The 24,182-nt window shown below is 47.4% G+C and overlaps 1 protein-coding gene across 1 annotated transcript in view; it reads left to right on the forward strand.

Annotated features, from left to right (window-relative positions):
• ERAP1 (endoplasmic reticulum aminopeptidase 1) overlaps positions 1-24,182 on the forward strand; it is an 82,127-nt gene that overhangs the window by 37,735 nt on the left and 20,210 nt on the right. The window contains exons 7-18 of the mRNA XM_075325069.1: positions 1,865-1,978; positions 8,169-8,300; positions 8,871-9,002; positions 9,096-9,170; positions 9,371-9,528; positions 11,241-11,320; positions 17,912-18,095; positions 18,954-19,110; positions 19,198-19,382; positions 21,469-21,627; positions 22,960-23,100; positions 23,179-23,260. Of these exons, the coding sequence (XP_075181184.1) occupies positions 1,865-1,978; positions 8,169-8,300; positions 8,871-9,002; positions 9,096-9,170; positions 9,371-9,528; positions 11,241-11,320; positions 17,912-18,095; positions 18,954-19,110; positions 19,198-19,382; positions 21,469-21,627; positions 22,960-23,100; positions 23,179-23,260 (1,599 nt within the window). The remainder of the gene's footprint in view (positions 1-1,864; positions 1,979-8,168; positions 8,301-8,870; positions 9,003-9,095; positions 9,171-9,370; positions 9,529-11,240; positions 11,321-17,911; positions 18,096-18,953; positions 19,111-19,197; positions 19,383-21,468; positions 21,628-22,959; positions 23,101-23,178; positions 23,261-24,182) is intronic.

A 24,182-nucleotide genomic window follows, 5' to 3' on the forward strand; every position in this document is an offset into this window, starting at 1 on the left:
CTGAGCGCCAGTGCTTAAATCTAATAAAAAACAAAACAGACTTAAAAAGGTATTCTCGAATTTGGAGGGTATTCCCTATACATAAGATAGAGATTAATTTACTAATTGCTGGGGTCCGACCAGTTCCGTGTGAATAGAGTGAAGGTCGATGATGCATACTGTGGTGTATTCATTTTCATGGAAGTACCAAAGACCAGCAGATCACAGTGCTTAGCTATCTCCAGAAATCCCATTAAGAATGATGGGCCACCTCATCAATTACATGGGGCTCTTGAAAGCCCAGGTTCTCAGGATCAATTAGCATATTTCCCAGAGGAGCGTTGCGGCTATTAGTCTCCTCACTCCAGGCATGCTGGAGTGATATCTCAATCTCTGCAAGGTAAAAAGCCTTTCCCATATAGTATGTAGAGTTTCCTACCTTTATTGAGATAGACCATCCTACATATTCGAATCCTTTGTGCTCTGCAGTAATAGGTCAGCAGGCACCGTGTAGTCGGCCTTGTTAGAAGTGTCGACAGCTAATTACCATCTATATATATATATATAATTGCCTTATTCTGTCTGTTTGTCTGTCTGTCTTGGTCCAAAATGATGTCCTTACTGTGACAAACGTCGCCACAGTGTGTGCGCTAAAGAGCCTGCGACCAACGGCTCAGCTAAGGCTCCCTGCACACGTAACCAGGGTACACATCGTGTTACTAAGCAAAGCGCTTTTCTTAGTTACCTGATATTTACCCTGGCTACGTGTGCAGAGAGCCAGCGCTAAGCGGTGTACGCTGGTAACCAAGGTAAATATCGGGTAACCAAGCAAAGCGCTTTGCTTAGTTAACCGATATTTAACCTGGCTACGTGTGCAAGGAGCCAGCGCCAAATGGTGTACGCTGGTAACCAAGGTAAATATTGGGTAAACAAGCAAAGCGCTTTGCTTAGTTACCTGATATTTACCCTGGCTACGTGTGCAAGGAGCCTAACTGAACAGCCCGAACTATGGGCCGACAGGACGACGCCCGACACTTTTCCCCGCACCCACACGGAGCCCCGACTCCCCGGTGAGTGCTGCACCCCCGGGAGCCCACATGGGCAACCCAGCCGACACATACCCACCGCTCGCCTCCGCCCACCGCACACATTACCCAGCTCGGCTCCACCCCCCCCCCACACTCCGCCCTCCGCATGTATACACTGAACACACACACACACACCTGGATAGTCACCTGTCCCCAGCCATGCAGTCCCCGGTACTGACGTCCTCAGCGCCATGGCCCCGCTCGGCTCCACCCACCCCGCACTCCGCCCCCCGCACACATTACCCTGAAGGATGGGGGCACATGTCAGGATGGTGGCTCCACCACGATGGGGGCACATACCAGCATTGGGCCACATCACAGCATCAGCATATTTTTACTTAACTTTACACTATTCAGGCCTTCTTTCATTACAAACCATGGACATCATTAAACATTAGACTCATCTATTAAAACTGTTCCTTCTGTTGTTTGTCATTTTAAAACCAATAAACAATTATAAGAATACTAAATTAAGCCTAACCCATCCAGTCCATTCATTACCTTATTATTCAATCTGCTAACCTACATACACATTCTAGACTACCCGATACTCTAGAATCGGGCCACCTTCTAGTTAGACAATAACTGGCTTTTTGTTCTTTATGGAACTTGGGCCTAGACAATGAACCTTGGATCTGACCTAGGTTCTGTACCTCATAAAAGTAGGAGTTCAGCCCTGAATAATAGTGACACATATCCCAACAGTAAATCTTCATTATTATCTCTCTATGCACTATATCTGAGACTGTAGATTCTGTAGCTGTGAATGATAACGCAGTTCTTCTACTTTTTGGCAGTGGTTTGGAAACCTGGTAACGATGGAGTGGTGGAATGATCTGTGGCTGAATGAAGGATTTGCAAAGTTCATGGAGTATATATCTGTCAATATCACTTATCCAGAGCTGCAAGTTGTAAGTTTATTTTTTATGACTTACATAAAGAGGATCTGTCAGCATACCGTGATTATGAGAGCAAAGTGTCAGTCATTACATGTCTCACACTGGTAACACCCCCTTTCATTTAAAAACTAAGATTTAAAGTCAGATTCTCATGGAGATCTCTAACTGGTCCATAGATCTTATAGGAAACTGTTGAGTGTAAAACCGCTATTAACCTGCAGATATTGAGTGAATCTGCAGGCTAATAGCTTTAGGAACGTGCCCAGCGCTCTCACTGAGAGCCCCACTCCCTGTAGGAAATAAACTTTATTCCTCCCGGCAGCGTTCAGGCTTCAGTCACAGAGACAGCACCAGTGTGGGTTCAGTCACCAATCTGTGCATGGAGAGCGTTGGCTGTAACTTCACCCCACGCACTCACTGACAGCCGCTCAGCATTAGAGGTCAGTCAATTACCGAGGGTAGTTACAGCCGCCACTCTCCATACCCACAGTGGTGACTGAATCTGCAGCGCTGCCGCCCCTATGACTAAAGCCCAAATGCTGCCAGAAGAAATAAAGTTATTTCCTCCTGGCAGCAGGGTTCGATGTGCAGTCAACGGACAGATTCCAAAATGTTATTAACCTGCAGATTAACCCCATATTTGCAGGTTAATAGTGTTTTTACACTTGACAGTTTCCCTTTAACAGCTCATTTACATATTAAGAAAAATGTGGATTTGTCCGGCATAAGACATTGGATCACAGATATCCGGGTATCAATTAATTCAACTTCCTGACCCACATGGAGAGAGTCAATCTTACTGACGGATTTCCTTTAAAGCACCAACTTTAAATGTAAGACCTCTGTCATATACTCACCTTCTGTTATCGTTACCTACGCTGCTCTGGTTCCAAGGCACCATCTTGTGACTGTAACTTGTGACTGGCCAGAAGTCAGACGTTATGTCACAAGCTCCCAATGCAACTCTATGAGAGCCAGAATGAGGGCAATGCAGGGGCAGAACCAGGCCTGATTTAATGCTCTCATAGAGTTGTGTTGAGTCGTGACCTTCGGCGCGCTCCATGAAACTGTAAGACCAACCGACCGGTGCAGCAGCGATAGAAGGTGAAGCCACCAGAAGGTCAGTGATAGGGGACTTCCATTTAAAGTACAGCACCAGTGGTGCAATACAAAAAATACGCTGGAGTGGTGCTTTTAGCAAATGGTTGAAGTAAATGAACACTGGAGAATGGCTGCTGAGACAATCCATGATCCCAGCAGCAATTATTACTGGTATAGACATTGAATGGAGCAGTGCTTGCACATGCTCATGTCTGTCTGCTCCGTTCACACAAGAGACTTTATCACCACCATTTTCATGGTTGGTGAAGGTCCAGGAGTCAGCCCTACAATGATCATACATTACCTATCCTGTGGATAAGTGATATATGTTGTTTAGTGGACAACCCCTTTAAGAGTATAATAATGTGTGTTCTGTATATTGGGGGATTTCAGGTGCACAGACATCTATATATATAATTGCCTTATTCTGTCTGTCTGTCTGTCTGTCTTGCTCCAAAATTGTGTCCTTACGGTGACACAAAGCGGATTGGCCACTGGCCTCGCCATGGCCCCGCCCCCCCGCACGGATTGGTCGCTCGCCCTGGCTCCCCCCCCCACACTGATTGGCCGGCCGCTCGCACAGGCTTCACCCCCCACACGGATTGGCCTCTCGTCCCCGCACCCTGCACGTATTGGCAACTCGGCCACGCCCCGCCCCCCTCACGCAATGCACGCTCGCTCTGGCCCCGCCCCCCGCACGCATCCCCCGAACTGACACGGAGACACGACTACCAGGTGAGTACTGTACCCCCCGGGAGCCCACACCAGCATACTCCGCCAACCCAGCCGACACAAACCCTCGCATTGCTGGGGTTTGCCGCCGTATGCTGGTGTGGGCTCCCGTGCGAGTGGGGGACGTGATGCGCTGGTAACCATGGTAGCATAGTTACCAGCGCATCAAGGTCCTGCAGCGGCGGAACATCCACACGCACACACATAACAACAGACACACACACACACACACACATCAGATCACTCTCACACACACCTCACACACACATCAGATCGCATCCACACACTCACAGCATCCGGAGATATCGCTTGCTTCTCGGCCGCGATACTGTGCTGTGAGCTTCCAGGAACTGCCGGAGGATCACATGGCCAGAAGCATGTGGTATCTCCGGATGTTGTGAGTATGAGCGCGTATGTGCAATATCGTCAATGTGTGTGTGCGTGAGTGTATGCGATCGGGTGTGCGTGAGTGTATGCGATCGGGTGTGCGTGAGTGTATGCGATCGGGTGTGTGTGAGTGTATGCGATCGGGTGGGTGTGAGTGTATGCGATCGGGTGGGTGTGAGTGTATGCGATCGGGTGGGTGTGAGTGTATGCGATCGGGTGGGTGTGAGTGTATGCGATCGGGTGGGTGTGTGTGTGTGTGAGTGTATGCGATCGGATCTGTGAGTGTCGGCAGAGGAGCACGGCGTGCTGGAGGAGGCTGGGAGGAGAGAGGCTGATCCTGGGGAAGGCTGGGAGGGGGAGGCTGATGTTGGGGGAGGCTGAGAGAGTGTAGGCTGATGCTGGGGGAGGCTGGGAGGAGAGAGGCTGATGCTGGGGGAGGCTGATGCTGGGGGTGGCTGGGATGGGGGAGGCTGATGCTTGGGGAGGCTGGAAGGAGAGAGGCTGATGCTGGGGGAGGCTGATGTTGGGGGAGGCTGGGAGGGTGTAGGTTGATGCTGGGGGAGGCTGATGCTGGGGGAGGCTGGGAGGAGAGAGGCTGATGCTGGGGGAGGCTGATGCTGGGGGTGGCTGGGATGAGAGAGGCTGATGCTGGGGGAGGCTGGAAGGAGAGAGGCTGATGCTGGGGGAGGCTGATGCTGGGGGAGGCTGGGAGGGGGAGGCTGATGCTGGGGGAGGCTGGGAGGAGAGAGGCTGATGCTGGGGGAGGCTGGAAGGAGAGAGGCTGATGCTGGGGGAGGCTGATGCTGGGGGAGGCTGGGAGGAGGAGGCTGATGCTAGGGGAGGCTGGGAGGAGAGAGGCTGATGCTGGAGGAGGCTGGGAGGAGAGAGGCTGATGCTGGGGGAGGCTGGGAGGAGAGAGGCTGATGCTGGGGGAGGCTGGGAGGAGAGAGGCTGATGCTGGGGGATGCTGGGAGGCGGAGGCTGATGCTGGGGGAGGCTGGGAGGAGAGAGGCTGATGCTGGGGGAGGCTGGGAGGAGAGAGGCTGATGCTGGGGGATGCTGGGAGGCGGAGGCTGATGCTGGGGGAGGTTGGGAGGAGGGAGGCTGGGAGGAGAGAGGCTGATGCTGGGAGAGGCTGATGCTGGGGGAGGCTGATGCTGGGGGAGGCTGGAAGGAGAGAGGCTGATGCTGGGGGAGGCTGATTCTGAGGGAGGCTGGGAGGTGGAGGCTGATGCTGGGGAAGGCTGGGAAGAGGGAGGCTGGGAGGAGAGAGGCTGATCCTGGGGAAGGCTGGGAGGAGAGAGGCTGGGATGAGAGAGGCTGATGCTGGGGGAGGCTGATGCTGGGGGAGGCTGGAAGGAGAGAGGCTGATGCTGGGGGAGGCTGATGCTGGGGGAGGCTGGGAGGAGAGAGGCTGATGCTGGGGGAGGCTGGGAGGGGGGAGGCTGAGAGAAGAGAGGCTGATGCTGGGTGAGGCTGAGGCTGGGAGGAGAGAGGCTGATGCTGGGGACAGAGAGGCTGATGCTGGGAGGAGAGAGGCTGATGCTGGGAGGAGAGAGGCTGATGCTGGGGGCAGAGAGGCTGATGCTGGTGCAGCATGGGGGATGGAGCACGATGGGGGGTGCGCAGCATGGGGGATGGAGCACGATGGGGAGTGCGCAGCATGGGGGATGGAGCACGTTTGGGAGTGCGCAGCATGGCGGATGGAGCACGTTTGGGAGTGCGCAGCATGGCGGATGGAGCACGATGGGGGGTGCGCAGCATGGGGGATGGAGCACGATGGGAGGTGCACACCTCCCCCCAACACACACACACACACAACACACCACACACACACTGGGAACCACAAACACCGCCCTACACAGACACCCACACACACAGACAACGCTGCACACACACAACACCCAACACACAAACACCGCGGCATACATAAATATACGCACATACCACGCAACACACACATTGCACAAAACATACCTCCCCCCAAAACACACCACACCCACACAAACCGCGCAACACACACACACACAACGCTACAGACACACAGCGCTCCGCAAACAACGCAACACACGCAACACACATACAACACCGCTCTCACCCCCGCCACACCCAGACAACACCCAGAACATGTACAGCCCCTACACAAACACTTGGTAACTACACACAACGAGAGGCTGATGCTGGGAGGAGAGAGGCTGATGCTGGGGACCGAAAAGGCTGATGCTGGGGGAGGCTGAGGCTGGGGTAGGCTGGGAGGAGAGAGGCTGATGCTGGGAGGAGAGAGGCTGATGCTGGGAGGAGAGAGGCTGATGCTGGGGGAGGCTGAGGCTGGGGTAGGCTGGGAGGAGAGAGGCTGATGCTGGGAGGACAGAGGCTGATGCTGGGGGAGGCTGAGGCTGGGGTAGGCTGGGAGGAGAGAGGCTGATGCTGGGAAGAGAGAGGCTGATGCTGGGAAGAGAGAGGCTGATGCTGGGGGAGGCTGATGCTGGGGGAGGCTGAGGCTGAGGTAGGCTGGGAGGAGAGAGGCTGATGCTGGGGACAGAAAAGGCTGATGCTGGGAGGAGAGAGGCTGATGCTGGGAGGAGAGAGGCTGATGCTGGGAGGAGAGAGGCTGATGCTGGGGGAGGCTGAGGCTGGGGTAGGCTGGGAGGAGAGAGGCTGATGCTGGGGACAGAAAAGGCTGATGCTGGGAGGAGAGAGGCTGATGCTGGGGACAGAAAAGGCTGATGCTGGGAGGAGAGAGGCTGATGCCGGGGACAGAGAGGCTGATGCTGGGAGGAGAGAGGCTGATGCTGCGGGTAGAGAGGCTGATGCTGGGAGGAGAGAGGCTGATGCTGCGGGCAGAGAGGCTAGTGCTGCGGGTAGAGAGGCTGATGCTGGTGCAGCATGGGGGATGGAGCACGATTGGGGGTGCGTTTGGGAGTGCGCAGCATGGCGGATGGACCACGTTTGGGAGTGCGCAGCATGGCGGATGGACCACGTTTGGGAGTGTGCAGCATGGCGGATGGAGCACATTTGGGAGTGCGGAGTATGGCGGATGGAGCACGTTTGGGAGTGCGCAGCATGGCGGATGGAGCACGTTTGGGAGTGCGCTGCATGGGGGATGGAGCACGATGGGGAGTGCGGAGTATGGCGGATTGAGCACGTTTGGGAGTGCGCAGCATGGCGGAGCATGTTTGGGAGTGCGCAGCATGGCGGATGGAGCACGTTTGGGAGTGCGCAGCATGGCGGATGGAGCACGTTTGGGAGTGCGCTGCATGGGGGATGGAGCACGATGGGGAGTGCGGAGTATGGCGGATGGAGCACGTTTGGGAGTGCGCAGCATGGCGGATGGAGCACGTTTGGGAGTGCGCAGCATGGTGGATGGAGCACGTTTGGGAGTGCGCAGCATGGGGGATGGAGCACGATGGGGAGTGCGCTGCATGGGGGATGGAGCACGATGGGAAGTGCACACCTCCCCCCAACACACACACACACACACGCGCGCACTGCACAACACACCACACACACACTGGGAACCACAAACAACTGCCCTACACAGACACCCACACACACAGACAACGCTGCACACACACAACACCCAACACACAAACACCGCGGCATACATAAATATACGCACATACCGCACAACACACACATTGCACAAACCATACCTCCCCCCAAAACACACCACACACACACAAACCGCGCAACACACACACACACAGCGCTCCACAAACAACGCAACACACGCAACACACATACACCGCTCTCACCCCCCGCCACACCCAGACAACACCCAGAACATGTACAGCCCCTACACAAACACTTGGCAACTACACACAACAACATCTATATGTATATATATATATATATATATATATATATAACAAAAATCATACATGAACTACACAATACGTAAATTCTAGAATACCCGATGCGTAGAATCGGGCCACCTTCTAGTATAGACATAAGATGCTACTAAGCTCTTCTTTCTCTGCAGGATGACACATTTTTAGACAAATGTTTTAATGCCATGGCTGTAGACTCCTTGAACTCCTCCCATGCCGTGTCCACCCCTGTGGAGAATCCTGAACAGATACAGGAGATGTTTGATGAGGTCTCCTATGATAAGGTAACCTATCAATATTATAATTTTTATTAATTGGACTGCAGGTTACATAGGAATGGCCAAACCTGAGAACCTAAATTAGATGATCTCACAGAGACCAATATGTATGGAGGCCATTTTTCTGCACGTCCTGTTTTCAGTAGCCCCGGTGCCTTATAAAATCAAAAGCATTCACATTTCGATTTTAGCTTGCTCCATGTCCTTTATACGTGTCCTGTACTGTACCGCAATGTAAGCTGTCATTGAATATTTGGATCAGTACCAAAAAATAGCACTGGTACCCGATATGTTTCACTAATAAAGCATTGTACTAACAAGTAAAATAAAAGGAAACATGTGAGTGTAGAGGTAGGTGATCTAGCTCCACAATGATAGGAATGATGCTTTCTACCACCATCAACTTGTGGTGTTTCCATTATAAGGGTGTCTCAGTTTAGTGCAGATAAAGCCACAAGTGGCCGTTGACCTTCCTTCTGCTCCCATGTATGGTCCGCTGGTGGGACCAGAGGCGTCGTGGTGAACCATGCCGAGCAATTCTTATACATTACATTACTTCCATTGCCTGTTTTGCAGGGCGCTTGCATTCTGAACATGCTACAAGACTACATGGGCTCTGAGAGCTTTGAAGCCGGGATTATACGCTACTTACGTCGTTTTAGCTATCGCAATGCAAAGAATGAGGACTTATGGGACAGTATGACGGATGTAAGTACACAGTCTCGTCACAATAAGTGTAGCTTGGAGAATAACAGTATTGCGGGAGTGTTACATTTACTATTATTTGGTTGCATCCATCAGACGTGTCCTTCAGAAGACACTGCGAGTGGTGATAAGGAGAAAAGTGGATTCTGCAGAAAAGTCCAAGAAAAGTCTGTATGTAAAGCACATGTTAACTCTAAGTGATTTCAATGAAATAGTATAGATATATATTGTATGTTCATAGTAACGCAATTGTGTAACCCAGTGCCGACAAATGTGCCCAAATCCCATCCGCATCACTTCATATCTCCGAAAGTTTGGAGAAAGGTGGTGAATGCCGGGCATTCTCTGATAATCTTGTTTGTTCCTCACAGCACTGGACAGAGGATAATATCATTGATGTGAGGTCCATGATGAATACTTGGACACTACAGAAAGGATTCCCACTAGTCACTGTGACAGTGAAAGGAAAATATGTCTACGTGGAACAAGAACATTATCAGAAAGGCACCAGAGATGCCGAATCCGCTGGGTAAGGAGAACCATAAAGTATTATTAGAAGAACTCTGGTGATGCGGCCTGACTTGTCCAAGCCAATGTAAAAGCTTCATAATGTTGTAAGGTGCCAATACACACTAGAGCAAAGTTAGCTGAATACATAGTCTAGAGGTCCTTGGCTGCACCTTACTCCACTCTCCCCATAGAAAACACATGTACGGTCATCTGAACCATCCATGCATACAATACTGTGCAACAGTTGTAGACAAATGTGGAACTAATTCTGCAAAGTAGGGATGATTTCAAAAATAGTAGTGTTGAAGGGAATCTGTCACCAGTTTCTTGGTATGTAATCTGAGAGCAGTATGATGTAGGGACAGAGACCCTGATTCCAGCAATGTCACTTACTGGGCTGCTTGCTGTAGTTTTGATAAAATCACTGTTTTCTCTGCTGCAGATCTAGCAGTTCTCTAAATGCTGAACTCTCTATAATCCTACCCAAACAACTGATTGAGAGTTTTCTGTATACGCTGTGCATAGGAAGAAAGTTGCTGGTCATTGGTGGTAGCAGGGTTACACGGAGCAGAAGGACTACATGACAAGAGACAACTAAACTTCTAGTGATAATGTCTTGCTGATAAAACAATGATTATATTGAAAGCACAACAAACACCTTAGTAAGTGACATATCACTAGAATCAGGGTATCTGCCCCTACATGCATCTCTCAGATTGGGGTAGCAAAAATGTCTAGACAGTTTCCTTTTGCTAATTTAAAATTTTTAGCAATTACCAAAATGCAAAGAGAATGAACAGAAAGGAAACAAAAATTAATATTCTGTGTCTTCAAAACTGCACCAATTCTTCTCACTTGTACACAGTCTTTGAAGGAACTCAGCAGGAAGGTTGTTCCATATTTCTTGGAGAACTAACCACTGATCTTGGGTGGGTTTATTCTTATACAAATCCTTCTGTCTCTTTGTGTAGTCCAAGACAGGCTCGATGATGTTAGCATCAGGGCTCGGTGGCGGCCATATCATCACCTCCAGGTCTTTGTTCTTCTTCTCACTGAAGATAATCCTTACTGCCACTGACTGTATGTTTAGTCTCAATCTCCTGCAGAATAAATTCATTATCTGCCTGTATTTTTCAGCATTGAGGACACCATTAGTCCTGACCAAATTCTCAACGTCATTTGTTTAGGTGCTTCCCAAAGTTTCAAGGAACCTCCACCATACTTCACAATTGCTGCCGCAGACACACGCTCTCCAGTGTCTCAGTGCACAAACTGCCTCTGGTAACAGCCAAATATTTCACATGTGGTTTCATCAGTCAGGAGCACTTGCTGCCGTTTTGTGCACCCTATTTCCTATGTTTTGTACATAGTTGAGTCACTTGACCTTATTTTCATGTCAAAGGTATGGTTTTCGGCCACAGTTCTTCCACGTAGACCACTTCTGTCCAGACTTCTCCAAACAGTAGATTGGTGTAGCTGGGTACTACTGTTTGTCGTTAGTTATGAGCTGATGGCACTGCTGACCATCTTCCAATTCAAAGGGAAGTAATCGTGATGTGTCTTCCATCTGCTGCACTAAGTTTCATTGGCCGACCACTGACAAATACGAGCCCGTGTTGGCACCGTCCCATCCTAAAGTCCATTGCTATAAAATGTTGATATATAATTAGGCTATTTCTGTCTGTAATATACTTTTTAGCCTTACTGTAGATTATTTCTTTATTATTATAGGTTGCTATGGCATATCCCTCTGACCTACATCACCAATAAATCAAATGCGGTCCAAAGATTTTTGCTAAAAACTAAAAAAGGTATGTACACCACCATATGGGAATATACTGTGAATAGAGCTTTGTACAGGAAAAAAGACATGGGCTAAATAATTTTTAGTTTCTTTATCGTTCCTTATGGGAGACCCAGACCATGGGTGTATAGCTTCTGCCTCCGGAGGACACACAAAGTACTACACTAAAAAGTGTAGCTCCTCCCTCCGAGCATATACACCCCCTGGATGACCACATCTAGCCAGTTCAATGCTTTGTGTTCAGGAGGTCACACACACATGCATTCTCATCTGATTTTTGATTTTTGATTTCAAAGAGTTGGAAGAAAAGCGGGTCCAAGCCTGGACTCCCGGCATGTCCCTTCTCACCCCACTGTGTCGGCGGTGCTGTTAAGGTTGATTTACAAGGCTGGAGCCTTACATGCCGCGCTCCTTCACCATCCCTCGGGCTCTGGCTTGAAGTGGGAGCCATCACGGTTCTCTCTGCTTTGCAGGAGACCGGTCCCCATCCGCAGCCCTTTCAGGACCCTGCCGGACGGAGCGCTCACCCCTCAGGGACCTGGCCCTGCGTCTCATAAGCTAAGTATTGAGACGTTATTGAAGGGTCCCTTGTGCATTTATTGTGGGGAGAGTGTGTTATTTCACTGTGCTGTGATTTCCGGCCGGTTCTCTGGTTTTCTCCTGAGAACCGCGCCGAGGGTGCCTGCTCGTCGGCCGCATGAGAAAATTCAGGCCCCGGCCCTGGCTTCGGCTGCGGCCTAGTTTCGTTTTCACTGCCCCTGCATGTCAGTCATGCAGGGGGACAGTGCGGCACCGCCCACCGGCCGTTCAGCTCAGGGGAGGACACTCCTCTCTGAGGAGATGTTTCCCTCCCCTGTATTTCTCCTTGGTCCTCCGGTTCCCGCTCTTGGACTAAACCCCGCCCCCCCTCCTCACTCCGGCGCCATTTTATCAGCGTTTACACACTGATCGGCGCTGGCTGCTGCAGCTCTGCATCTGTCTGGGGGTCCAAGCTGTGGAATCCAGAGGGCACACAAAACGGTCTGGTAAGCCACAACCTCTGGTTGTGGACTTTCTTGTACACTCTCTGGGAGTCATTCTGAAGGAGTGTGTTCTTTACTGCAGAACCTCCACCTCAGCAGCATGTCTCACTAGGAGCAAGGCTACAAGGCTTTACTCTATATGCACTGCATGTAAGCTCATACTGCCTGAACCGAGCACATATCCTCATTGTGATGCCTGCTCTAACATGGTGGTGCCTCAGCCTGGAGTCTCCCCAGGGGTCCCTCCGGCTGCTCCAGCCCCGGTGGCTGAACCCCCGGCTTGGGTAGCATCGTTTTCTAAAGCTATCTCCCAGTCCTTTGCCGACTCCATGGGACAGCTGTCCCGGACTCTGCTGACCATGCATCAGCCCCCTTCTCAGGGCGCCTCTGCTGCTCCGACTGGAGACGCAGGGACTCTTCTCCTTCCTCGTCCCACGGCTCTGATTCACGAGCTGAATTGCAGGGCGAGGAGGATGCCTTTACTGTGGGCTCGGACGCTACCTCTATGTACCCCATTGATCTATCTGAAGGTGATGCGGATGTTAGTGACTTGATTGCGTCCATTAATTCCATACTGGACCTCAATCCACCAGTGTCAGAGGAACAAGCCTCTCTGGTAGAAAAACACCAGTTTACCTCACCTAAGAGAGCAAGGAGTATGTTTTTTAACCACTCCAGTTTTCAGGCCACTGTGACCAAGCCCAGGGCCTGTCCTGACAAACGCTTCCCAAAGTGTAGTTCTGATGACCGTTTTCACTTTCCACCAGAGGTGGTCAAGGAGTGGGCTCATTCACCAAAGGTAGATCCTCCGGTGTCTAGAATCTCAGCCCGGACAGTTGTATCTGTGGCCCATGGCACCTCACTTAAGGATCCCACTGACCGCCAGGTTGACCTTCTGGCCAAATCTGTATATGAGGCGGCAGGGGCCTCGTTCTCCCCGTCCTTTGCAGCAGTGTGGGCTCTTAAGGCCGTCTCTGCTTCTCTGGAGGAGATGCATTCCCTCACCAGGGACTCTATGCCCGAAATGGTTGCCTTAACTTCCCAGGCTTCGGCCTTTTCATCCTATGCCATGTCTGCCATTCTGGAGGCTTCTCATCGCACGGCGGTGGCTTCCGCTAATTCCCTCGCGATCCGCAGGATCTTGTGGCTTCGAGAGTGGAAAGCAGACGCTTCTTCCAAGAAGTACCTTGCTGGGCTCCCCTTTGCTGGGTCCCGGCTGTTCGGTGAACAACTGGATGAAATTATTAAGGAAGCTACTGGCGGGAAGAGTACTTCCTTGCCACAAACTAAAACCAGGAACCCTGTCCCTGTTGGCAGTTCTTGTTCCGTGTGTTTTCACCAGCTGTTGTTGTAGACAGAGGTTCCGGTTATTCCGGGTTCTACTCTATCTCTACTTGTGGGTGGATGTCCTCCTTCAGCTTTTGCACTAAACTGGCTAGATGTGGTCATCCAGGGGGTGTATATGCTCGGAGGGAGGAGCTACACTTTTTAGTGTAGTACTTTGTGTGTCCTCCGGAGGCAGAAGCTATACACCCATGGTCTGGGTCTCCCATGTCGGAACTATAAGAAAAAGAATTTACGGTAAGTAAACAAAATTCTCTTTTTTTTATTTACATTATGTGGGTAATGAATGTCCAGCAGAAATTGCTTTTTTTCTTATGGCAGTAGATTTTGCACAGAATTTAAAAAAATGTCACACAGTGTGTGACGAATTGGTGCAAGTTAAAACAACACAAGAGTTTGTAAGTGGAGTGACAAAGGATTTTTATCAGGAGTGGGTAAGAAAATGCAGAGGCGGTGCCCATGCTTCTATGATACATTTCCTCTGATTGATCCATTTCTGATTTTGGCTCAATAAAAATAAATAAAACAACGTATTTTTCGGACTATAAGACGCACCGGACCATAAGATGCACCCTGGTTTTAGAGAAGGAAAATAGGAAAATAAAATTTTAAGCAAAAAATGTGGTCATGACACACTGTTATGGGGCGAGGATCTACTGCTGACACTGTTATGGGGGTAATGTCCCTAAATTCTCTACTAAGGTACCCCATCTTGGTAATGATCCTCCTGCCTTGTATATGATTCCCCATGCTTGTATACATATGTCCCTCATCCTGGTATAGCCCCATCCTGCTATATACTGCCATCCTGGTATGTGCTCCCATCCTGCTATATACCCCTTCCTGGCATATGGCCGCATCCTGCTATATACCCGCATCCTGGTGTATGGCCGCATCCTGTTATATACCCCCATGCTGGTGTATGGCCTCATCCTGCTATTTACCCCATCCTGGCATATGGCCGCATCCTGCTCATAATATACCCCCATCCTGCTATATACCCCCATCCTGCTATATACCCCCATCCTGCTATATACCCCCATGCTGCTATGTGGCCACGTCATATGACACACAAAAAAATAAACATTTATACTCACCTCACTCCCTGCAGCATCTCTCCTCCTCCTGTCTGTGCCAGCAGCAGCGCCGCTTACCTGTGTAGAGTCACCCACGCTCCCTGCAGCATCACTTGTCCTCCTGTCTGTGCCGGCTGCGGCTGTGTGTAGACACATGAGCACAGCGATGACGTCATCGCTGTGTGCACCGCTAGTCTTCACACACAGCTGCGGCCGGCACAGACAGGAGGACATCGCGATGCTGCAGGGATCGTGGCCGGTATATTGATTTACTGCCCCCCGCACTGATGATGATGTGCGGGGAGCAGTGAATATAGCCGCACATGATCACTCCAGGCTGTAGTTGCCAGGGGTGATCACAGGGGCTAGCTGTTTACTATGCGCGCGTACCCCGCGGATAGGATGGGCGTGCATATTAAATGAGCGGGCCCACGTGGTCACGTCAAGCGCTGCTACAGCCTGCTCATGCCCCTGATGACCCGTGCCACCGCAGCACCCTCATTCCCCGCAGCCCTACATTCAGACTATAAGACGTCCCAACATTTGGGGGAAAAAAAGTGCGTCTTATAGTCTGAAAAATACGGTACTAATCAAATTACTGCCGTGTGAGTATAGCTTATTAAGGCTCTCTGCACGTAGTGCGATTTTATCTTGTTTTTTTTTTGTCACAAAACTGCATGCAAATCCTTATGCCAGCAAAGTGAATAAGAGCCCTGCCGTGTACTGCACACTTGGAGTATTTTTTCCTTGCAGATTTGGTGCAGAAATAAATCTGAAGAATGTCAACTCTTTCACATAACTCAGTCTATGGAAAAATAAAAAGTTTTTGCATCTCAGAAAATGCTGACAAAGAAAAAAAAATCAGAATGCAATATTATCAAACAAAAAAAAAGCCATTTGATATTCAGAATTATCGTATTGACCAGTAGAAAAATGTGTTTGTTAATTATACTGAATAATGAAATTACAAACCCAGAATGACTATATTTTTCCAAAAAGTGTAATAAAAAGTGATAAAAACGTCATATATATTCAAAAATGGGAACAAGGAAAGCAACATCTTGTCATCTCATCACTCGGCTCCATTTACAGAAAATTGAGAAGAATATGGTAAAACGTATACAGAATCCAAGACAAAAGATTGTGGCAAGAATGTCATATCTTTGAGATATTCTGCCCTAGACTAGCAAATTCTATTATATACATAATATCACAAATGTGAGAACAGCCCTCACATTTTTGTAATTATTATATCTTTAGATGGGACAACACTGAAGATATGACTCTTTGATACAATGTAAAGTAATCAGTGTACAGCTTGTATAACAGTGTATATTTGGTATGGCGTCTAAATAACTCAACACACGGCTATTATTATCAAAACTGCTGGCAACAAAACTAAGTACACCCCTAAGGGAAAATGGCCAAATTATGCCCAATTAGCCATTTTCCATCTCGGTGTCATGTGACTTGTTACTGTTACAAGGTGTCAGGTGTGAATGGGGAGCAAGTGTGGTAAATTTGGTATTATCAGTCACACACTCTCTCATACTGGTCACTGGAAGTTCAACATGACACGTAATGTCACAGAATTCCTTGAGGATCTGAAAAAAAGATTTGTAGCTCTGCTGAGGCTGAGGCTTTAAGCAGATTGCCAATACCCTGACACTGAGCTGTAGTATGGTGGCCAAGACCATACAGCAGTTTAACAAGACAGGTTCCACTCAGAGCAAGCCTCTCCATGGTCAACCAAAGAAGTTGAGTGCACAGTGACCAGCGTCATATCGAAAGATTGTCTGTTCAAAATAGACCTATGAATGCTGCTAGCATTACTGCAGAGATTAAAGGGGTGGGGGTCAGCCTATCTGTGCTCAGACCATATACCACACACTGGATCCCAACATAACAACCCCAAACACACCTCCAAGATGACTACTTCTTTGCTAAAGAAACTGAGGGTAAAGGTGCTGGACTGGCCAAGCATGTCTCCAGACCTAAACCCTATTGAGCATTTGTGGGGCATCCTCAAACAGAAGGTGGAGGAGCTCAAGGTCTCTAACATCCAGCAGCTCCGTGATGTCGTCATCATGGAGGAGGATCCAGCGGCTCCTGTGAAACCCTAATGAACTTCATGCCCAAATGAGTTAAGGCAGTGCTTGAAAATAAGGTGGCCACACAAAACTTTGACACTTTGGGCACAATTTGACCATTTTCACTTAGGGGTGTACTCACTTTTGTTGTGTTTCTAGCGGTTTAAATATTAATGGCTGTGTGCTCAGTTATCTGTTGTCCTAAGAAAAGATATTCTAAAAAAATATTTCCAAAAATGTGACGGGTGTACTCACTTTTGTATTATACTGTATATTATACTACGTGTCCTTTTTCATAAACTTGCATAATTTATATTACCTTTTGCATGTTTACATCCTGCGACACTTGATAATTTAAAAATCCCCCCAATGTCTAAAGATTTCAGGACATGAACAGTTTAGAGGTGAAAAATCTATATTAAAATGATGCTCGTTCCCTGGTTCCTGTTCTCAGCGCTACGTCCCCTGCTTGTCTCCTAGTATCAGGATTTGATGGTAACATTCTGTCAGCGCTGCAGTCCATCATCGGCTGGTATAGAAAGCGAGTATCAATTGAGTTAATTTTTTTCTTGTTTCTGACCCACTAATAAGTGTTGTCTAATAGTGGACCACCGCGTTAAATAATGGAAATGTTTAAGGAGATCTCTGACTGATTGGTAGCTTTCTTTTTATACTATGTATAGGCAGAAAGCTGCCAATCAATGTTAGGGGTGGGGTTATACAAAGCTATAGAATACTAGTCATCTAGGAATAATCCCCAGCTGATAAAAAAGTGATTTCATCAAAACTACAGCAAGCAGCCCAGTAAATGACTCCGCTGCAAGCAGTGTCTCTGTCGCTACATTATACTCTCACAATATGTGGAAACGTCCTGGTGACAGATTCCCTTTACTTATAGAAACAAGTCAGATCCTTATAATTGTGATAATAGAGGTCCTTTCCATAGGTCTGTAATAATCAGATGCCCAATTCCCAGATCAGTCCCAGTGAAAAACCTCCACATAGTAAAAGCCCGCTGATACCACCCAGAAGGGATACAAAGGCTTATAAGATTGTTTGCTTCTAGATGTGCTGGTCCTGTCAGAAGAAGTGGACTGGATCAAGTTCAATGTGGGAATGAATGGTTACTACATTGTTCACTATGAAGATGGCGGCTGGGATGCTCTGATAAAACTGTTAAAAGAGAATCACAAGGCAATTAGCAGCAATGATCGGGCGAGTCTCATTAACAATGCCTTTCAACTTGTGAGGTAAGCAGATCACTGACAGCGTCCAGTACCAAATAACTGATCCCTATGATAGCAGCTTTGGCTGTGTACTGCAGATGGCAGGATGTTATACCATCTCTGTACAGGAGGTGTCTCCTAAAATCAAGAACCATGCTGATGATTTTACTACGGAACTTTCTGCAGCAAAACAAAATCTATTTTTTTTGCCACACAGCGGTGGACACCGTGAGCTACACCAGCGCTACTTTCACTCACAAGCTGAGCAGACCATCTACACTGTACACTGATGAAGGTCTATTTTAGGCCGAAACATCTGTGCTTGTCTGGTCAAGCTTACTCAATAAAATACCAGTTTATTCAGCTATTTGAGTGCCAAGTATTGGCTCTCTGGTTCAACTGACGGCCTATAAAAAAGTGTTTCATTACCAAAGTGACACACAAGAAACCTCTCATGATGGGTAAAACCAGTGAGCCATCTCAAAACCTTCGCAACTTTATTGTTGCAAAACATATTGACAGCATTAGTTACAGAAGAATTTCTAAACTACTGAAGGTTCCAGTGAGCACTGTTGAGTCCATTATCTGGAAGACGAAAGAACATACTTTTACCATAAACCAGCCACGATGCCCACAAGATTTCATAGAGATAGAAGCTTTAGATATGTTTCCCTAGAAAATTAGTGACGTGTTGAATACTTATATCGCCTGCTGTGTGTATATATATTAGACACAGTGACTACCTTGGTGTTAAGAGTAATAATGATATAGTGAATGATAAAAATGAAAATGTAGCATATAATAATAACCACTGTATTGTGCCAGTGTAATTCGTTACCCTCGCAATCATATATAATACAGCTATTCTTTTTCTCTTCTCAGCATTGGTCGCCTGCCAATTGACAAAGCTCTTAGCTTAACAATGTACCTGACAAAGGAAGATCGCATCATGCCAGTTTTCCAAGGAATTGATGAACTGGTCCCTATATACAAACTAATGGAAAAGAGAGACATGAAAGAGATCGAAGACAAGATGAAAGTGAGTGTAGATCATGTCCATTGAGCCGTGAATTGTGTCATTACGGTGATCCAGTATATCGTCACATTGTACCTCTCCTGCCCACAGGCTTATATTGTAAATCTTCTCCGCAATCTGATAGATGCGCAGTCATGGACGGACGATGGCACGGTGTCTGAGCGGATGCTGCGCAGTTCTCTTCTTGTGTTTGCCTGTTTCCGTAAATACCAGCCATGTGTCCAGAAGGCCCAGGAGTATTTCAGCAACTGGAAGGAGTCTAATGGTTCACTGAGGTTTCTGCAATGTTTAAAATCTTTTAACCCACTTCATACAGATTATTTTTTTTTACTTTGTAAGCCTTATATTATACCTGTAAGGAGCAAAAGACTAGATAACCTTTCATTACACATCTGGACATAGCATGTACTTATTGCTCTTCTCCGTACATTAGAGCATGGATAATAAGTACACACAGTGCAAAGTAATGATCTTAAGATGATTCCTCACTTTCTATCTGTTTTTCATTCAGCAGTCAGGGCTCTGGTTTTTGTCTCATTGTCCCAAATCATCTACACAGATGGCACAAGCATTGGAGCTGTGCTGGTGCCATCACCTGCTGGGGCCAGCTGTGTTATACAGCTGACACTCTGCTCTGACTGCCAGACTCTAGGACAAATCCTATTCCAGTGATTTAACCTCTTAGAACAGATTTAATCTAAGAGATTTGCAAAGGTCACTCAATGCCCCTATATCCCCTTTAGCAATAACTCTCCAGAGCCAATGATTTGTTTCGACATTTAGAGTACTAACAGTGGCTTTCATGCATGCCTTTATTAAAACAGTTGTGGCCAACCTCTTTGAACTAGGCAGGGTGCTAAAAGGGATGTAAAGGGGTTTTCCACTTATTGGTTTCATGCCTCTACTGGCCAGCAGTGTGTTTAAATAATGAAATCCAATGATATTTACCTTTCTCGGGTCCACTGCTGACTCCCTGCTGCTGTTCTGGACTCTGTATACTGGCTGCAGCGGTGACATCACATCACCACTGTAGCCAGTCACAGAGCTCAGTGGCTTCAACCAACATTACACATTGAGGACAGGCAGAAAGTGATAGACCCGACACTACATTATGTATATAGAGAGTGACAAACTCTGCATTACACTTGAAGGGACAGTAGAGGGGCCAGACCACACATGGAGGACAGGTAGAGAGCGATAGACCCTACACTACACATGGAGGACAGGTAGAGAGCGATAGACCCCACACTACACATGGAGGACAGGTAGAGAGCGACAGACCCCACACTACACATTGAGGATAGGTAGAGAGCGACAGACCCCACGATACACATGGAGGACAGGTAGAGAGCAACAGACCCCATAATACGAATGGAGGACAGGTAGAGAGTGACAGACCCCACAATACACATGGAGGACAGGTAGAGAGCGACAGACCCCACGATACACATGGAGGACAGGTAGAGAGCGACAGACCCCACGATACACATGGAGGACAGGTAGAGAGCAACAGACCCCATAATACGAATGGAGGACAGGTAGAGAGTGACAGACCCCAAGATACACATGGAGGACAGGTAGAGAGCGACAGACCCCACAATACACATGGAGGACAAGAAGAGAGTGACAGACCCCGCACTACACATGGAGGACAGGTGGAGAGTGACAGACCCCACACTACACATGAAGGATAGGTAGAGAGTGACAGACCCCACACTACACATGAAGGATAGGTAGAGAGTGACAGACCCCACACTACACATGGAGGACAGGTAGAGAGCGATAGACCCCACAATACACATGAAGGACAGGTAGAGAGTGACAGACCCCACACTACACATGGAGGACAGGTAGAGAGTGATAGACCCCACAAAACACATGAAGGACAGGCAGAGAGTGACAGACCCCACACTACACATGGAGGACACGTAGAGAGCGATAGACCCCACACTACACATGAAGGACAGATAGAGAGTAATGGACACACTTGACACATAGAGGGCTTAAGTGATGCCCCACTGCAGAGGTGAAATTCAGTGAAGGGTAAAATATTTCTCCCACATAACTTTATGTTCATTAAAAAATTAATTTGCCCGGAGTTTTAAATTAAGATTTCAAAAACCGCTTTTGAATGTCAGGCATGACAATTGGTGTTGAGGGGAATAATCTATGTTTAATATACTGAGAAATAACTATACCTGTAAATAGAACATTCATTATATTATTGCTCTTATGGGCAGTATTGAATTAGACGCAGCCATTGGTGCTGCCATATTACAGTAAAATAAGGTTATATACCATTCTTCACATTCTTGATCTACAATCTGCTCCGGTAACCTGCCCCATTTTATATTTTCCCAGTTTGCCACGTGATGTAGTGTTGGCTGTTTACGCTGTTGGCGCTCAGACGTTGGAAGGTTGGGAATATCTGTTTGAAAAATATAAAACTGCTGCAACTGGTGAAATGCACCTCATTGAATATGCGCTGACTATGACTCAGGATCGCGACAAGCTGCAGTGGTAATAATGCGTTTAGTGTTGTGAGATAACAATACATCAGATTATATTTAACATTTACTTGTAAATGGAACTTTCCATGAAGAGTTTGTATGATTTACTCTGATCGGCAAACAATCAGTGATCAGACCATCAACTGAGCATTAATGATTAATCAATCAGTATAAATAAATGTATTCATTAGGACCCGTTCAAATATACACCGTGTTTTTCCAAAAATAAGACACTGTCTTATAGTTTTTGTTTGCCCCCCAAAAAAGCACTAGGGCTTATATTTCGAGGAGGTCTTATTCTTGGAGAAACACAGTAGGGGGGTAAGTTTACCCCCCAAAAAATCAGACCCCCCCCCCCACTTCCCAGAAGACCCATACTTACCAGACCCAGACGTCTGCGCGGCTCCGAGGTCCTCCTGTGATCGCCGGTGGGTGCTGCACGCTGTCCTCCCCTGCTGCTGGCTGACACGCTGACACACACACACAGCACATCGCAGCACGCACACACACGGCAAATTACACACACATCACATCCAGCACTGCCTGCCGCAGGTCCTGTTGCAGCAGGTTCTTGCGCTCCACCGCACAGCCTCTCAGGATTCTGCCGGCGAGAAGCGATCGGTGTCGCTGGATGTGGTATGTGTGCGATCTGATGTATGTGTGATGCGATGTTTGTGTGTGTGATTTGATGTTTATTTGTGTGATCCGATGTTTGTGTGTGCGATCTGAGTATGTGTGTGATCTGATTGTGTGTGCGATCCGATGTTTGTGTGTGAGATCGGATGTGTGTGTGCGTGTATGTGTGTGTGAGAGAGATCTGATGTGTGCGGGTGTGCGATCACTGCAGGTTCTCTGCTCGGCGACGGCTGAGTGTGATTGGAGATGCCCGCTTTCTATAATGAAGTGTCCCACAGTATCTGTAACCTTTTTAGCTGCACGGACACTTCATTATTGATCCGCAACTAGGGCTTATTTTCGGGGGAGGGCTTATATTTAAGCCATGCTCTGAAAATGCTGAAAATCCCTGCAAGGGCTTATTTTTAAGAACGGGCTTATTTTTGGAAAAACGCAGTATTTATGTATTGTGTAATTATATTTTCACTTTAGGAATATATAGATTTCAGTTATTCGACTTAATATTTTTACATTCATAATAGATGTTTTAAGTTCAATTTACTTTGACTGTCAGCAAAGATGGCATAAAACTGCCCTATGACCTGTGTCCTATCAACATGGCCTAAAAGCTTTTTTTCGAACAAACCTTTTTGGCTTGGCTATAAATATAATGGGTTCTGCCTGTTTTATATTTTGTTAATATCAATGGTTTATCCATCTTGCCTAGGCTAATGGAAGAGGCTTTGAAAGGAGATGTCGTAAAAACCCAAGAACTTCCTCATATCGTTGTCTCTGTCAGCAGAAATCAAGTTGGGCATATGTTGGCATGGACGTTTCTAAAGACTAACTGGCATCAACTCACTCAAAAGTATGCGGCTTCTTCATGTACTTTTCTCATTCACATACCTGGTCTGTTCTTTTAATTGAATTTTTACATATTTTCTAGGTTTGAGTTGGGATCTCGTACAATTGGTGACATGGTTGTTGGTGTAACAAAACTGCTGTCTACAAGAGAGTGGCTAGAAGAGGTAAAAAAATATTTTTTTATTGCCTGAAAATGTTTTTTTTAATTACATTTTTACTGTTAGATAACTTTTTTTTATTGTTTTTATGAGTACTAATAATCTTCAGGCATCATATGTTCTAGAGTGATTGAAACTAGGAGAGTCACTTGTGGTGAAGGATCTGGGTGTACTTGCTTGTATATCACAGTCTAAATAGAAGCTGCTGATTGACATTACATGCAGTTAAAGGGTAATTGGGCTTTCAAGTAATTTTTCAGACTAGGGTGCCCTGTGTGTGAGCATGAGGAATAAAACCATTTCTGGCCATTGTGTGACTTCTATCCTGCATTCTCACCAGTTTAACTCTTCATTAGAGATGGGCAGTCTGGCTCTTTTTGGTGATCCAGCTCCCTTGGTTTCGCTCACCAAAAAGAGTCTGATCCTAAATGGATCCCTATTAAATATATGTTCACCCAAGGTAAACACATATTTAAGATGATGTTAACGTGATTGAAACCTCACCCACCCACTACCAAAACCCCACCCAGCTGCAACAGGCCAATAAAATTGTTGAGTGGGTGGGATTTAGTTTAGGTTGGTGCGTTTTCTTTTTTTTTCCTCCCAACACCAGAATTTTACTCCTAGTGATTAATACATAGATAATTTAGTGGCTCTCACTGGGTTGCTGACTTCTGACGTTAACAGCAGGGAGCTGGCTCTTTGTCTCAGATCAGTCGCGACTGACCCATTACTATTCTCCATGCTCGATCTCTAACTTGCAAACCACTGGTAGCTGGGGGAGGAGACAAGCTGTAGTGATTTCTGCCATTGACAGCACAGAGAGGGGAATGCTCCATCCAGAAATACAGCAAGGGGAACGACCCATCCACAAATATAGCCAGATGGCTATATTTCTTGGTGGATTGTTGTCTGGAGTCCTAGCTCC

The sequence above is a fragment of the Anomaloglossus baeobatrachus genome, chromosome 1 (genome assembly GCF_048569485.1).
Source record: "Anomaloglossus baeobatrachus isolate aAnoBae1 chromosome 1, aAnoBae1.hap1, whole genome shotgun sequence".
NCBI classification, from domain to species: Eukaryota; Metazoa; Chordata; class Amphibia; order Anura; family Aromobatidae; genus Anomaloglossus; species Anomaloglossus baeobatrachus.